Raw genomic sequence first — 18,470 nt, forward strand, 5'->3', positions numbered from 1 at the left:
ATGGGTGCAGAGATGATGTGAAAGATTTATCTTGAAACTTTACATTATTTGAAAAAAGGACAGAAAATAGACTTTGAGATAATTTTCACACATTATAACTTAAAATCAAAAATGGATACATAGAAATAGAACCATTACAACTTAAATGTGCAGTTATGTTATTTTTCTAGGATGTAAGAATATGAATAACTTTTTTTTGGTCAGCTGGGTGTAACACATGTGGAAACCCATCACCATGCTTAAGAGTAGCCAAACAAGCTGAGATTTTTATGCATCCCATCTACACATGGAAATCCCAGAGATAGATTTTGGAATGGAATGCACACTCTCTCTCTGGAGTGACGCATCCTGCTTATCTAATTCCGTAAACTATTCAGCGAAGGTTGGGGTCCCCAGAGTGTGCGTTGGGGTACTGCTAGAGTCTAACCAGTTAAAATCACATAGTTTGCCGACAAGAAGATTAGATTTGTATAGCGCCTTTCACGTCGGGAGGACGTCCCAAGGCGCTGGACAGAGTACAGCATTTCAGACCCAAGCTGGGGTTGGGGGTGGGTAAGGGAGGGGAGGGGGCGTGGCCGATGGCATGGTCGAAGAGGAGGGTCTTGAGGCGGGACTTGAAGGAGGCTAAGGAAGGGGTGAGGCGGAGTGATTGAGGGATGGAATTCCAGAGGTTGGGGGCAGAGTGGCTGAAGGCTCTCCCGCCAATGGTGGGGTGGGTGGGTCGGGGGACGTGAAGCAGGCCAGAGCCGGCTGAGCGGAGGGAACGGGTGGGTTGGCAGGGTGTTAGGAGGTCGCAGAGGTAGAGACCGCCACAGAGGGCTGGCTCAATTCCGACTGAGTTATGTGAGACCCACAAAAGATTTACATACATTGATGGCCATTGAAGTTAGAATTCAAGTCAATGAGATGAGAATACAAGTCATTACATTCAGAATACAAGTTAGTGAGATCAGAATGTAAAAGTAACATTTTGGCACACTTAAAGGCCTAATATGTTTGGAAATATTACTTTTGCCAGTTAAAATTGCTAATATATATGCTCTACTATCTTGCTATTTGTTGAAATGTGACATTTCAAGTATAAATATTTTTCTGTGAAACACAATGACATTTTTATTATTTAACTCAATATCATTTGTATTATCTGCTTTTTCAAAGGCAATATATTGATGAAAAGTCATAATACGGCAATTTGGAAGAAGTTAGGTGACCTCTTTCACAATTGCAGCTCATTTCTTAAATTACAAAAGTGTTTCAGTAAATATTTTAGTGAAAACATTTTTTTCCAAATATGAAACATGCAGTAAATTTCAAAACTTACATCTCTTACTGTCCTATAACATGTTGTTGTATTTGTTAGGGAGAGAGGGACACTAATGCTCGACTAAATTTATTGATTAAGAGCATATTCTCTGCTTATCAATTAATTTTCTGATATTAGGAACGTCCTTCCGACGTGAAAGTCACTATATACAGTTTACATACATCGTATCTGTATAAATCGTACAGTCGCCTAAGTCGTACATCCACCTGAGTGATGTTTAATTTCCTATTAAATTCATTTAAATTTATGTGCATTAGTTGTATTGACCACCACATAACATCGGTACTATACTTGCCGGCTGCCGTGTCAAAACTTCATTTCCTGAGCCTGCCTCAAACAGAAACAGGGTATAAGTGTACCCCAACGCTCACCACAAACTCCCTTCCAGGGGCGTAACATCAACGTCATCACACATGGTAGGTGGGAGGTCTGAGAGAGGAGCGAAGGGGGAGGGAAATCCTGATCACATTGAGAGCGAAGGGGACCCTTCACTGCACATGCACTTACCGGCCTTGATGTAGCAGACGCAGTGCTCCATGTGAAACAATCGCAGTAAACTAAGTCCCGACCCATCACCGCATGTGCACTTACTGTCTGCAAAGCCGAAGGACCGCATACGCAGTTACAGAAGAGTGAGTAAGTACGAAAGACAACGTTTTGACCAGCCATCATAGCATCAGTGAATGCAGATACACCAAGTATTAAGTTTATATTCTATCAAAACAGTTCTATTTTGAAACCTGTTTGGTTGTGCCATTCATTGTACCGTACGTGTTTTCTGCACGAGGTACAGAAAACATATACTTGCAGTACTGTAATATGGATAGAATGGGTTACCATAGCTTTAATATGATTGGGTTAAACCTTGCTTTAATGGCACCAGCCAGTACTTATACACAACTTTACATAAGTCATATATGATGACTTTATGCATGTTTGCCATAACTTTGCATAGTTTGCATCAGTTATATTAAATGTTTATGGTCCCAACTGATACAACTTTTATGAGTTCTACTGTACATATAAATTGTATTGTATTGTAAGAGCACACTGACTGCCCAGTCAAGAATGGCGAGTTAACTGAAAAGTAAAGGTTAAACCCTAACAATTTTACCTGGAATACGATTTAAACTCAGACGTGGTCCATTCAGTAAGTGTTTGTTCCATGTGTATGTTACAGTAAACCAGTGTAAAATACTAAAGGTGGAATATGATGGAGGAATATTTTGTTTTCTCAATTGCTCTTTGACACAGTGGTATCCTGAAAGTGGTCCTAACTATTCATTTCAAGCAGTCGACATGTTTTAGTGCGTCAGTCATATAGAGGTGAAAAATGAAACATTTTATAACATGTTCTTTGTGATGTGCCAAGGAATGCATTTTGAAACACTGCAAATTCCTTCCCGTTCCTTGATCTTTGCCAGACTGTACTTCACTTAGAGTATCACTGCTGCACAACATTGTGACTCATCTTAATTTTTAACCCTCAGGTTCAATCTGCTGATATGTGGACTAGTCCTGAGATTTACTGGTTAAAAATCATGGAATCCATCTACAATGTCAGCGAGCAACTCTAATGTAATGTGAATGCAGCCTGGCAATAATTACAGAACGAGAAGAAAATGCTAGCATTTCATAATGGGTTCCTCCTCATCACACTTTTGTTTTCTACTTCCAAAACCAGTCTTTAAAAAAACGATCTCTGTGGCCACCTCACCCCAATTCCCACAATATCCCACCCTGCTCGAGCACCCATCCCATTTCTATGAAGCAGTTTAAGACATTCAAGGAATGCATTATGAATCACTGAAGTTTCACCTTATTCTGTTCTGCTAATTGGGTACTATTTATTCGGCAGTAATGACCCTCATTTTTCGCCAGCGCATTTTATGGAATGAAAACCTGGCAGGGAAACTCTTCCTTTTGAATACAAATCTGCCTCTGTCCCCTTGTTCATCCGTTGCACCAGGAGTTTTTCATATAACAACGGATGGTAAGCACCCAAGGTACAGGCAGAGTCGTAGTATCGTTCATGGTAATGGCAGAGATCAGTCTGTCGGATGGAAGGGATGTACTCGTAGATATTTATGCTATCACACAGTGCCATCATGATGACGATTCCTGGAAAACATTTCAAAATAGGCAGATTAATTAACAGAATGCCAATTTTAAAGGAAACCTTTTTTTAATCATTGAGTGCTAAATATAGTTGATTTCACTGATTTTAACTTTCAGTGGCCGAAAGTGGTGTTGGGGAATTGATCATAGAAAAAAAGAAAATCGCAAAATTTTATAGCACAGAATAAGGGGATTTGGCATATTTTTTTTCTCCTTACATCTGTGCTGGTGATAGAACTAATTCAAATCCTGCTATGGACTTGGGCTTCAACAACCATTTGATGAAATTCCTCCTCCCTTTCCAGAGTGACAGATGCTGGAGGAGGAAAAGATTACAGAAGACATTGTATTAAAAAATGAATGTGGTTGAAACAGTATTGGAAGCATTAGCGGAGGGGTGCAGACTGAAATAATCCCAAAGATACAATAATTTTCTGTGCTGTGCTGTAGTGTGATAACTTTATGTTGTTAATTACCCTGACATTTGCCAAGTTTGTACATCAGTCTGGCTCAGTTGGTAGCACTCTTTCCTCCGAGTCAGAAGGTTGCAGGACTTTGAACTCTAGGCTGACACTCTAGTGCGGTGCAGGGGGTGTGTTGCAATGTTAGAAGTGGATGAGATGAGATGTTAAAACAAAATTCCCATCTCTCTGTTAAACATCCCATGGCACTATTTGGAGAAAGAAGGCAATTTATCCTTGTGTCCTGGCTGACAATCCTCAGATAAAATTAGCCCTGCACATCATGGCAGGTTATGGGATATTGCTGGTGGCAAGTTGGCTGCAGTGTTCACCTTTTAGATGCAGTCACTGCACTTTGATATGGAAGTCATTTCAAATGCCTATACTGTGAGATCAATGTTATGACATGCTGACACTAAGTGACTGTATTTCTCCCCCGCCCCCACTGCCAACGAGTTTTGTTTTGATCCATAGAGAACGTGTTTTTGTTTTGCTTAATAGTTGCTTTTTGAGATCAACCTTCTGAAGATGGTGAAATTCACTCTTTCCTGGTCCAAAATTTTTTATTTCCTGATCAAGATCAAGTCTTTGGGCAGAGATAAAATGACCCTTCAAAGCACAATTTCCCAACATATCAATTCCGTCAAGCCATTCCTACAATTCTATTAAAACATGCCAGATCTTTTAATCCCATTTTTCCTCTTAATATTCTTAAAGTTTTCTTGTATTAATCTAGCTCTCTTTAAACATCCCAATCAATCAATCCTGCATCTAACTCCTTTCTGGGACTGTATATTCTATATTCTCTCACAACCTTCTGTGTGAAGAAAGGTTTTCTGATTACATTTTCCGCTTTAACAAAAAAATTCACAAAAAACAGCAAGAAAAGCCAACAGGCATATTATCCTCTCTCCGATCATTCACTTGATCATTCTGTATTCACTTCATCAAATCACAGCACTCCAGCCACACCAGTTACAGGGAGTCCTCTTGCTTAGTGTTTAGAGCATTCGCCTCGCAACTGAGAGACCTGCGTTCGATTCCTGGCAGAGCGAAACCTTGGGCATGTTTTCTTACTCCACACGCCTGATAATAATCCCTCAAGAAAAGAAAACAATAATAAAATTGGTCACTTCAATCCATGACTGTTTGAGAGACACTGCTGTGCGCAATTGGCTGCCCGTTTTGCCCACAAATGTAGTCAATTCACTTTACAATATATTCTGTGAACTGCTTTGAGACGTCTAGAAGACGTGACAAGCGCTATATCAAATGCAACGATTATTATTATTAGAAAATCTTCCTACCTACCTGAGCATTTAGAACTATGTTACAGCCGAATGAGCTCCAGATCAAATGTCCTGGAGCTCATCAGATTTCAATAACACTCAAATACTTTCTCATCCTGGATAATTCTGTTTGCAGAATTTAAATGCAGATGAACAGCATGTGGGTTCCTCTGTAAGACCTGTCATTTTTAATCTCTGTCATCATCGAGAATGCAAGATTTGCCTACTGGCTGGCTTCCACCATGTTTACCCGTTCGTGAAATAATTTTTAAATTAGTCTGTGTGTGCGTGGGTGGGTACGCACGTTCAGCTTATCCATAATTTGGCAAACTCAGGGTGTCTTAGCTAAGCAGGCTACAACCACCTGGCACTTTCATGATAGGAAAGCAAAAATCCATCTTTGCATTGCAAGGATTCCTCATTAAAAAATCCAGTTAAGAAATACCACATTTGACCTCAAATAATTGGGATGAAAGAAATGCTGGAATTACCACTATATGCTATGACTATTAGAATATAAGAATTTGCTAGGTGAAAGAAGAATTTGCTAGGTGGAAGATGGTACACCATCCTGGAAGTTGCTTGTCATGTTGTGTCTCAAACTATATACTGTATCCCGAGATATTATTTCCTAACAGAAATCGATCTCATTTGTTCTTGAAACAAATGCTTCCACCATCTCCCTAGGGAATCTGTTTTCTGCTTCCACTATCTCCCTAGGAAGCCTGTTCCATATATTTACAAGATTAAACTGCTTGTCATGGTCTACATTACCTAGTCCATTCAGAAGCTTAAAGACCGCAATCATATCATCCCTCAACCTTCTCTTCTCCAGCGCCCCTTGTAGTCTAGTCCCTCTAACTCTTCAATCATGTTGTTTGCCCTCCTCTGTATCCTCTCGATTGCTGCAATATTTTTGATGAAGTAACGGAGAGGTTGGATGAAGGTAGTGCAATTGATGTAGTTTATATGGATTTTCAAAAGGCGTTTGATAAAATGCCACATAAGAGACTTGCAAGCAAAACAGAAACCCACAGTATTAAAGGGACAGTGGCAGCGGATACAGGACTGGCCGGCAGACAGGAAGCAGAGAGTGGTGGTGAATGGTTGTTTTTCTGACTGGAAGTGTGTAGTGGTGACCCCAGGGGTTGGTATTGGGATCACTGCTGTTTTTGATCTATGTAAATGAACTGGACTTGGGTATAGGGAGTATAATTTCCAAGTTTGCAGATGATACTAAGTGAGGGAAAGCAGTAAACAGTGAGGAGGATAGTAGCAGACTGCAAGAGGACATAGACAGACTGGTAAAATGGGTAGACACATGGCAGATGAAGTTTAATGTAGAGAAATGGAAAGTGATACATTTTGGGAGGAAGAATGAGGAGAGGCTATATAAGCTTAAAGGGGATGATCGAACAGGGAGACCTGGGGGTTCATATAAGGACATCCTTGAAGGTGGCAGGTCAGGTACAACAACAACAACAACAACAACAAGAAGATTCCATTTATAGAGCGCCTTTCACGTCGGGAGGACGTCCCAAGGCACTGGACAGTTGGGTCAGGACCCGAGCAGGGGGGAAATAGTCAGGGTGAGGGGAGGGAAGGGAGGGAGCGAGGAGGGGGTAGAGAGTCGAGAGGGAAGCTGAAGGCACTGTCAAAGAGAAAGGTCTTGAGACCGACCTTGAAGGAGGAAAGGGAGGAGGCGGCGAAGGCACTGGGGGATTGAGTTCCAGGGCCTAGGGGCTGAGAGACTGAAGGCCCCGCCATCGATGGTAGGGCGGTTGGGGCGGGGGATGTGGAGCAGACCGGAGCCAGAGGAACGGAGGGTACGGGCAAGTAGGTAGGGAGATAGTAGGTCAGAGAGGTAGGAGGGAGCAAGGCCGTGAATGGCCTTGCAGGTGAGGATGAGGATCTTGAATTATAAAGATAAAGCTTTTAAAAAAGCATACAGGATACTAGACTTTATAAATAGTAGTATAGAATACAAAAGTCAGGAAGTTATAATGAACCTTTGTAAAACACCAGTTAGGCCTCAGTTAGAGTACTGTGTTCAGTTCTGGGCACCACACTTTAGGAAGGATGTCAAGGCATTCGAGAGGGTGCAAAGAAGATTTACCAGGATGGTACCAAGAATGAGGGACTTCAATTATCAGGAGAGGCTAGAGAAGCTGGGATTATTCTCTTTGGAGCAGAGAAGATTAAGAAGTGACTTGACAGAATTTTTCAAAATTATGAAGGGATTTGATAGGGCGAACAAGGAGAAAACTATTTCCACTGGCGGGTGGGTTGGTAACCCGAGAACATCGATTTAAAATAGTTGTTAAAAGAAACAGAGGGGAGATGAGGAGAAATATTTCCACACAGCGAGTTGTTCGGATAATTATTTGGGGAGGACAAGTTTGCAGGGCTATGGGGAGAGAGCAGGGGAGTGGGATTGAGTTGATCAGCTCTTTTCAAAGAACCGGCACAGACACAATGGGCCAAATGGCCTCCTTCTGTGCTGTATAATTCTATGATTCCCTTTTTAGTTTGCGGTGACCAGAACTGCAACAACAAATGACACTTCGATAGCACACTTCATGCCGGAAAGATGTCTCCAAGCTGGGAGTTGGGGTCCGAAGGGGAGGAGGGTGTTGGCCGAAGGCACTATTGAAGAGGTCTTCAGATAGTACTTGAAGGAGGCAAGAGAGGGGGTGAGACAGAGGGATTGCGCGATAGAGTTCCATAGTGTGGGGGCAGAGATGCTGAATCTCGGGGCAGGTCGTTGTCTGCCTAACAGAGGGAATAGACAGGCTGATATCGGGTTATGAGGTCGTACAGCAAGACTGTGGAGGGCCTTGAAGTTAATAAATACTGTACACAGTATTCCAAGTGTGGTTGTACCAGTGATTTATAAAGTGGCAGGATTACCTTACTGTCTCGACTCAATATTACCCTTTTAATACAACCCAGCATCTGGTTAGCCTTTTTCACCGTTACCGAGCACTATTATTTTATAACAGGTTCCTGATAGTGAAAGTTCCTCTTCTATGTTACTCCAATAAGTAACAGTGTGCATTTCCCCCCGATAGCGCAGGGGCTAAAGTATTTTTTGGGGGTATAACAGAATTCATATCTGCTCCTCTTTTAAGCTTGATTATAATAAAATGGTGATCCTTGCATTTGATATAGTGCCTTATCACGTCTTCGAGTTGTCTCAAAGCGCTTCACAGAATATACCGTAAAGTGAATTGACTGTACATTTTGTGGGCAAAATGCAGCAGTGACTTGCGCACAGTAGTGTCCAACAAACAGTCGTGGATTGAGTGACCAAAATATTATTATTATATTTTTGTAAGGGATTATTCCCCCTGGAAAAGCGATCTGCCAATCGACTAACAACCGGGTTCCTACTTACTGTTAGGTGAACAGAAGCATGCAGAGTAAGGAAACTTGCTCAATGTTTTGCCCTCCCTGGGAATCAAACCAAAGTCCTCTCGCTTATGAGGCGAGTGCTCTAAGCTACAGGACTTTACAAATTGATTGAAGATTATTGAGAAAAAAAGTATTCACACTTGTTAAATAGTAATACAGTAAACCTCCCAAAAGTCGTATCAATTGGAGCCACACACTTAATATGACTTATGCAAAGTATGAGTTATGTCAAACTTGCATAGAATATAAACTCTTGAATGGGACTTGGAGAGATAGATGTATGTCTTAGGCAATTATACAATTTATACAGATCTGACTTAAATGAGTTTTACTGTAGTAAGAGCTGATTTATTGACAATGGTTGCAATTGTTTTGTTCCACTGACTGTGGTAATATATTTTCCCATCTCTCCCCTCAGTTTCGCAGCTGTTTTCTCAGTCTTCTTGGCTGGAAAACCATTTCTGCATCTTCTGTTCAGGACCAAGTGAACATCAGAACATATCGAATGAATCATAGAGGCCAAAACAAAGTAGCATGCAGTGTTCTGGAGCTTTCAACGGACAATTACTAACAGCTAATCTACAAGTACACCAAGGCAATAAGGCTTGATTCAAGAAGGAGCAAATTACAGAGAACCACACAGACAACCATATTTGCTCTTGCCTAAAACCCTTCTGTAAAAAGTGTACTCTTAAAAACACTTTTTTTTCCCCACTTTCCCCCCCACTTCTTCCGACGATCCAAATTGTTGGGCCTGAAGTTGCTGGGTGTGACCATTGATGCTGCCCCAGCACCATTGATCCCACCATCCCTGGGGATCGTGGCAATTCAATGTTCATTCGCAGAGTACAGATTCAACTTTAAAAGGGTGGAAGTGGGTGGAAAGAGGTTTTGTGTCAATGAGTATTTCGGTCATTTTGATTTGCTAAATGTAGAATGGGCTGTTAAACTCAGCTCTTTGGTGCGTGATGCACATACGTGGTGAAATATAATATAGTTAAAGCATCGTCTCTGCCCAGCAATCCACAAAAGATTTATTTCTGGTAATACTACTACTACTAATAACAATTCTAGCATTTGATATAGCACCTTATCACGTCATTGTGACATCTCAAAGAATTTCACAGGATATACTGTAAAGTGAATTGACTATGTATTTTATGGGTGAAACATGGCAGATAATTGCGCACAGCAGTGTCCCACAAACAGTTGTACAACAATTGTATCCCAGTCCCAATCCTACTACAGGGTCACCATAAAACAGCAGTTGGAGTGTTCGAGCTGCAATTGACCATCAGAAAAGCAAAAAGAAGACTTACCTTTTACACGGTTCAGGCCTGTATGGTTACAGTTTACATTAGTACTTGACACAATGTGAAATTATTAATGTGTGGGAGCAATAGAGTAATCTGGCTTTGAGGATCAGATGAGAATACTCTTTATGATTAGCAGTGTCACCTGAAACCTCAATAACTTTCTCTTCTTTCATTCACTCCCACACAGATGTGATTTTCCATTAAGTACAGCTGCTGGAGTAGCTAACTTCTCTAACATCCCATTGTTGCATATTCACTTAACGCACTCTCTCTGTGCTAATTGACTGTAATTTCCCATTTCCACTTCTGGTGTATGCAGCTTCCAGCCTGCCTTTCACCATCATCTTCCATCCCACAGCTAAAGACCAATCGGCAGCAGTGGCTCAGATTAGTGCACACTTGCCTGGCTCTGCCAGACATGTCTCCTCACAGCCAGTTCTGGGGAGATCATTCCAAGCTCATCCCTCCAAGGTTGGTAAATTTACTGACGAGGGGATAACAATACATATTTGCTGATAAGGTCAATGCATATACTGATAAAAGAATAATGTCCTTAAGTGCTCAATTGGCTGCCCCATTTCACGCACAAATATTTCGCCCAAGTCAATTCATTTTACAATAAATTCCGTGGAGCGCTTTGAAACGTCTAGAAGACATGAAAAGCGCTATACCGAATGCAAGGATTATTAGAATCATAGAACTATACAGCACAGAAGAAGGCCATTCGACCCATTGTGTCTGTGCCGGCTCTTTGAAAAGAGCTATCCAAATCAATCTCACTCCCCCGCTCTCTCCCCATAGCCCTGCAAACGTGTCCTCCCCAAATAATTATCTACTTTTCTCATAAAAGTTGTTAACGAATCGGCTTCCAACACCCTTTCAGGCAATGCATTCCAGATGAGAATAATTCGTTGTGTGAAAACAATTTTTCCTCACCTCCTCTCTTTCTTTTAACAACTATTTTAAATCGGTGAGCTCAGTTTACCGACGCACCTGCCAATGGAAATAGTTTTATCCTTGTTCACCCTATCGAATCCCCTCATAATTTTGAAAACTTCTATTAAGTCACCTCTTAATCTTCTCTGCTCCAAGGAGAATAATCCGAGCTTCTCTAGCCTCTCCTGATAACTGAAGTCCTTCATTCCTGGTACCATCTTGGTAAATCTCCTTTACACCCTCTCCAATGCCTTGACATCCTTCCTAAAGTGTGGTGCCCAGAACTGAACGCAGTACTCTTAGCTGAGGCCTAAGCAGTGTTTTATAAAGGTTCATCATAACTTCCTGACTTTGTATTCTATGCCCCTATTTATAAAGTCCAGTACCTGTATGCTTTTTTTTTTAAACAGCTTTATCAACCTGTCCTGCCACCTTCAAATATTTACTTGTATGAACCCCCATGTCTTTCTGTTCCTTCACCCCCTATAACATTCTACCATCAGCTTATAATGCCTCTCCTCATTCTTCCTCCTAAGATGCATCACTTTGCATTTCTCCATATTAAACTTCATCTGCCACATGTCTCCCCATTTTACCGGTCTATCCATGTCCTCTTGCAGCCTGCTAATATCCTCCTCACTATTTACTATTTTTCCTAGCTTAGTATCATCTGTAAACTTGGAAATTGTACTCTCTATACTCAAGTCCAGATCATTTATATAGATCAAAAACAGCAGTGGTCCCAATACCGGCCCTTGGGGGACACCACTGCACACTTCCCTCCAGTCAGGAAAACAACCGTTCACCACCACACTCTGCTTTCTGTCTCCCAGCCAGTTCTGTATCCATGCTGCCACTGTCCCTTTAATACCATGGGCTTCCATTTTGCTTACAAATCTTTTATGTGGCACTTTAACAACGCCTTTTGAAAATCTATATAAACTACATCAACTGCACTACCTTCATCCACCTTCTCCATTACAGGGAGTAACATATGCAACCTAAATTATTATTATAATTCAAGGTAATTATTTATAATACAAAATAAGTACATATAACTGGAATACAATGCACAGGAAATGATGCTTTGGTTGTGCAGAGCCTTGACCAGACCCCATCTGGAGTTCTGCTTCAGTTTTAGGCACTGCACCTCGGGAAAGATAAACTGGCCCTGGAGGGGGTGCAGCGCAGATTCACAAGAATGATACCAGGGCTTAAAGGGTTAAATTATGAGGATAGGTTGCATAAACTTGGCCTCTATTCTCTTGAGTTTAGAAGGTTAAGGAGTGATTTGATTGACGCACTTAAAATGATAAAGGGATTTGATAGAGTAGATACACAAAAACTATTTCCTCTGTGGGGGAATCTAGAATAAGGGGGCAGAATCTACACCATTAGAGCTAGGCCATTTAGGAGTGAAATTAGGAAGTACTTTTTTCACACAAGGCCTAGTGGAAATTGCATTTGGAGCAAATGCAGGTAAATGGAATTGAGGTACAGATCAGCCATGATCTAATAGAATGGCAGAACAGGCTGAAGGGACTGAATTGTCTATTCCTGTTCCTATACACTTCGTTTTAATGGCAGGGTCAAAACCTTTGGATGCAGACAACAGCATAATAATGGGTTGTCTATGTCATGAACGATACAAAAACTATTTAATAAAGTAGGAAAAACTGGAGTAATTGAAAGGTTAATATCAAATATAATGGTAATTTTCTTGAGAGCTCAATTTTCATGCCTGTGGTTTGTGATAACATCTTTAACGCAGTAGACACCTTTACCCCTTGTTCTTGAGTGTCAACTGCTCTGTATTTACATTAAAAAACATATTAGTTTGCTTGGAAAATCAAAGAGAAATGAACTTTAGTAAACTATGAAAATGTATGTATAAATATTCAGGTTTCATTCATTTTATGTAATGGTTTCTTCTTTAGCTGTATGTTGTATGTTGTCAGCTGCCACAAACACACATTTGCTGAATTGCATTAGACAGACATTCAGCACAAATAACTTTAAAATTGCCTTTTCACTGTATTTGTTCAGTACTTGTCAATGTAATTAGTTAGATGAGCTTAAATGCTTCAAGGTGCACTGTCTCTTTGGGCTAATGTTAAATCATTAGTTCCTTAAAATTGTCCTAGTACTGCCTTAAAAATAGATTCAAATCAGTTGTTGGAGACGTTTTAGTAGCAAAGGAAAAATGAACAAGTAGTGTGGTGACCTCAATGTCAAGGACTCAACTGGAATATTATCTTTGTCCATCCATTCACCAAACATTTGAATTGCTGAGACAGGTTTCTGCCATAAGACTGATGCCTTCAAACTGTGTGACAAATCAGCTACAGCAAGTATTATTTCACTGCACTCGGTAAATAGAAGGTATCAGCCTGACTCAGTTGGTAGCACTCTGAGTCAGAAGGTTGGGGTAACAACCTGAGTCAGAAGGTTGTTCAAGCTCCACAAATAGGACTTTGGATTTCATAGTCTAGGTCTAGGCTAATACTTCAATACAGTGCTGGGGGAGCTCTGGATTGTCTGAGGTGCTGTCCTTTGGATGATAAATCAAATTGAGGTTGTGTCTGCCTGTTAAGGTGGGACATCAAGTATTCCAAAGGAGAAGGGAGCTTTTTCTGGGTCCCGGCCAGAAATCTCCCAGATAAAGTTGGTAGTCACTTTTTAGCTGTCTGTAGATATTGCAGTGTTCAAATTGGCTGTTGCATTCACTTACAAATACAGTCACTACACTATACAGAAAACTCTGAAGCACTGAGTCATTTTGACAAAGTGCCATATCAAATACATGGGTTGTTATTATTAAGTGTATATCTATTGTAATTGCATCAGTGCTAATCCAATATTGAATGAGCTGTTGGGAAAAATCAATGGAATGATGTTCAGATCCAACCATTGTTGCGTATTGTATACAATGTGTCTGCCATGTAGAAATCAGTCACCATGCTTTAATGTATCCAAGCCAATAACATATGTATGCCATTTATCTATGGAGATATCCCTGTGTCTGTAATGGAACACACACTCTCCCCCGAGTGGGATGCACCCTGCTTACCTAATTCGGTAAATTAATTGACACTAGATGGCAAGAGTTAAGGCTTAAAGATCCTAGAGTGTACATTGGGCTAAGTTTAATCAACTTGAATCACGTAGCTTGCCACTGCAAGCACTTTTTGGCCAGCTTCCCACTGCTCTTCCAGCTAGAACAAACCTGTTAGGGCTTTGGCTTGCAGGAACTGAGTGGGAAGAATCTCTGCCCCCAGGAATTGGTCTGTCTTTTCAAGTCCTGCCAACAAGCCAGGCTCAGCAGTGGCTTGGAGTCCTGCAGAAGTGCCCGGTTCAGGAAATAGACCACTTCCACATAACTTGAGTCATAGAAGACAAGAGGTAATTCATTAGAATGTCATCAAGTATGAGAGGCTTTACTTTGTGAAGAGACCAGAGAGTGTTTTCACGAGAACAGAAATTTTAAGAGGAGACCTGTGAGAGGTGTTCAAAATTCTGAGGGATTTTTGACAAGGTGAATAGGGAGAAGCTTTCCACTTCTCAGCAAGTTGGCGAAGAAAGAACATCCTCTTCACTCCTTCCTCTCCGGCCACAGCATGGAAGTAGCGCTGGTCAAGGTGACAAATGACATTCTGTCCATCTGTGACTAGGACTCCCTCTGTCCTCTTATCTTCCTTGATCTCTCTGCTGCTTTTGACACTGTTGACCATTCTGTCTTCCTCCACCGCCTCCTCTTATCTCAACCTTCAAGGTTCTGTCCTTCAATGGTTCACATCCTATCTCTTACACCGGCTCCACTTTGTCTTCACAAACAGCTTCTCCTCCAGCCCAAGCACAGTCTTGTGCAGTGTGCCTCAGGACTCTGTCCTTGGTCCTCTCCTCTTCAACCTGTACATGCTTCCTTTTGGTGACATCATCTGCAGACATGGGGTCAACTTCCCCATGTATGTGGATGACACCCAACTCTATCTCTCTGCCTCCTCCCTCGACTCCAGGACCACTGCTGTCCTGACAGACTGTCTGTCAGACATCAAGCCCTGGATGTGAGCCATTATCAAATACTACAGATTTGCCCATGCACCAGTTTAATCGGTAATAGTCGCAATCACAATAGAATTGTGGGGTGCAATACAATAGCTAAATTAGAAGCTCATAATCAATAACATTCAAACAATTTCCCAGATTGTCTTGCAATCCAGCCAAATATGCAACACAAGATATTCATTGCAAAAATCAATCTCAGTCAAAGCAGTTCACTTCCAGTAATACTGTCAACCAACTAAGGCGCTGCAAATCAATAATATGAGACCTTGCTACCACCACAGCAATCCGTAATGCTTTGTAAGAAATTGTCAGCAATGTTTACAAAAACTGCTCAGTCTATATTAAATGGCATTGCACTCCAAGTAGCATTGGTCAGAAGTGTTTTGATATTTTGTATGTAGAGACACTACAGCTATATTCTTATTGTCAATTCTTATGTGGCTTTAATAATCTAATGTTTGCATTCATAATCCTTGATATAGCGCCTTATCATTTCATTGAGATATCTCAAAGTGTTTCACAGAATATACTGTGAAGTGAATTGACTATATATTTTGTTAGAATTTACACTTTTTGTATAATGTTGGAACCATAATAGATGTTGCGAACGGGTTAACTTTTAAGTTAAGTGTGGGGGGGGCAACTGGACTGAAACTCATGAGTTTCCCAGGATCACGTGAGTGTCTCAAGGATAAGATGTGTACTACTGCCCTGCAAGTACACAAGATAACGGACTGTCTCAAAGACAGTGTGTTTGTGTGTGTGAGGCACGTACACTCCATGAGATGTTCACGTGAACCCAGCATGATTTTGGCCAGGTGACCTAATGTCCGCACCATGATTGGATGGACACAAACTTAAGACACCGTCCCAGACCAAGATCGCGCGCCCAGGACAGTACCTACCGTGGATGGAAGACTGAGAGCTAGAAGGCAGAAGTAGACGACCACGAGGAGAGATTACGCGGTACTATTGTTCTGTTAGTGAATCTATTGATTGTGCTTACTTGCCCACGCCCATCGGGAACTTGGACGGATCCTGGAGTTTAATAAACACTACTCTGGTTGCAAACAGTGGTTGTGTTTGATTGGAACTCGAAAAGTTTTTTCCTTAACAATTTTGTGGGTGAATTCATAGTCAATTCACTTTATATATATTCTGTGAAACGCTTTGAGACGTCTCAACGACGTGATAAAGTGCTAGATCAAATGCAAGAATTATAAATTTAATGGTATTGCTGTCCTTGTGAGCTAAGTATTAATGTTCCAAAATATGTATTGAATACTGTGAATGCCATTAAACTGTAATGTTAATTGTGGTATTGTTTTCATAAAATTATATGAATTCTATTCTTTGTAAGATTTGTCTTCAAATGTGCTTAGACCAGGGAACTAGATTTTCATTGCTCCAATGATACATTTTAATTGTAGTGTATAGAGAGCGATCCCGATATACCGCAGTCATGATCACATTTCTAGCCAACTGATCCATGCTGGAAACCAGAAGTGTACAACACTTGTAGTAACCGCCAATTCACAGGAGACTCGGGTTAAAAGCATACTTGGGCTCTGGCAAGGAACTTCATTATGGAGTTGGTCCCCTCAGTGTACTAGTACATTTGTGTACCATTAATGAGTTCATCCTTGCTTTAAGACTAACTGGTGAAGTGCAACCAGCTCGACAATCATAGGGAAAGATATACAGCAAGAAGGTCACACCAACCATCAATTTAAGGCTATGAATGTGGAGGAGCATATTTATAATGGATCTCCACTGCATTAAATCTATGTGTTCCAGTTGTTCACTCATAAGACAAGTCAAAGCTGCTCTCAACTGCATCATTTCCATCTCTCATTATTGTAAAATCCTGAATGATATCATCCTGAATCTTTTCTCCAGTGAAACAGATTCAGCTCTATCCGTTTCTCCTCATAACTAAGGCCGAACTCTTCAATGCATTCTTGTTGCTTTTCTGACAACTCCAACATGTCAATGCCCTTATAAAGACCAAGGATGCTTAAAACTATTCATAGTATTCCAAATGTGACTTCACTGCAGCTCTATACAAGGTTGGAATAAGTTCTTTAGGCTTACTGTCAAAAGCATTGGAGCCATAATATAGTATTTCATTTTCTTTCAAGGAAGTTCATGGTTGACTGGAATACATCAATGGAGGATCAATAAAGTAATTGTACTTAAATTCTTTTCTTTCCACACCTGCGTTAATGGATTTGTTTAAGGCTGCCAAATGCAATTCACATTAGAACATAAGAATTAGGAGCAGGAGTAGGCCATTCGGCCCCTCTAGACTGCCCCGCTATTCAATAAGATCATGGCTGATCTACTCTAACTCCACCTACCCACCTTATCCCTATATCCCTTAATCGCTTTATCTGCAAGAAATCTATCAATCTACATTAAACCATATGCATACAACTGCAGCAGTACTTCTGCAGGTCAATAGTGAGGGACTTGCAGTCCATCAGCCAATGCTTGATCAATTCAACTTGTGAATTCACCTTCAGACAATTATCCAGTATAAAAGTCAATTGCCATTTCAACCATCCCTCCAAATTCAAACCAGACAAATATCAGATCAGCCAAATAACCAATAATATTACCCTTTTACTTAATAGGCATAAGTGGGAGTGATGACACTACCAACAATGCAGCACGTCCCGATCACTGCATTGCAATATCAACAACAACAACAAAATTACATTTATATCGCGCCTTTCATATCGGGATGATGTCCCAAGGCACTGGATAACCAGTGTTTCAGACCCGAGCTGGGGGTCGGGATCGGGAAGGGTGGAGGGCAGGGTGGAGGAAGGAAGGTGACCAAAGGCATGGTCAAAGAGGGTCTTGAAATGGGTCTTGAAGGAGACAAGGGTGAGGCAGTGGATGGAGTTCCAGAGGGTGAGGGCAAAGTGGCTGAAGGCCTGCCTGCCAATGATGGGGTGGGCGAGGGTGGAGACTTGAAGCAGTCAAGAACCCACTGAGCGGAGGGAGCAGGCAGGTTGGTAGGGGCTTAAGGAGGTCGCAGAGGTAAGGGAGAGAAAGGCCATGGAGGGCCTTGCATTTATATATCATCCCGAAGCATATCAACTTAAACTATATGAGTTCAAAGACCCAAACTTCCAACTCAGAGGTGGGAGTAATGGAGGATTGGGACAGGCGAGAATGCTATAAACTGATCCAGGCTGACACACAAAATTATTATAATTAAAACTGGAGCAATATTTCCCATGATCTTTTGCACAGATGATAGCACATTCCAATTAAAGTACATGGCACAACAAAAAAAGACAAAAGATTTACTTACCAATGAAGCCAGAGGATGGAGGGTTTGGTTGGATCTTTTCCTGAGTGTTCTCCTGGATTATGTCCCAAAGCTGCCAGAGGAATCTTGGATGAAGAATGTAAAAGGGCTGGGCTGGGTTCCTTCTTCGATATCTCAAATAAGGTGTGAACAGATTGTAATCTGGTTTCTTATACCACTGTAAAGCAAATGGGGTGCACATTAAAAAAAAAACTAAATTTTAGG

The 18,470-nt window shown here is 41.2% G+C and overlaps 1 protein-coding gene across 1 annotated transcript in view; it reads right to left on the minus strand.

The window, feature by feature from the left end:
• Positions 1–3,191: 3,191 nt before the first annotated feature.
• Positions 3,192–18,470, minus strand: part of st6gal2 (ST6 beta-galactoside alpha-2,6-sialyltransferase 2) — a 37,888-nt gene continuing 22,609 nt past the window's right edge. Inside the window, 2 exon segments of the mRNA NM_001292623.1 lie at positions 3,192–3,445; positions 18,249–18,423. Of these exon segments, the coding sequence (NP_001279552.1) occupies positions 3,192–3,445; positions 18,249–18,423 (429 nt within the window).

Source organism: Callorhinchus milii, unplaced genomic scaffold, assembly GCF_018977255.1.
Source record: "Callorhinchus milii isolate IMCB2004 unplaced genomic scaffold, IMCB_Cmil_1.0 Scaffold4, whole genome shotgun sequence".
NCBI classification, from domain to species: Eukaryota; Metazoa; Chordata; class Chondrichthyes; order Chimaeriformes; family Callorhinchidae; genus Callorhinchus; species Callorhinchus milii.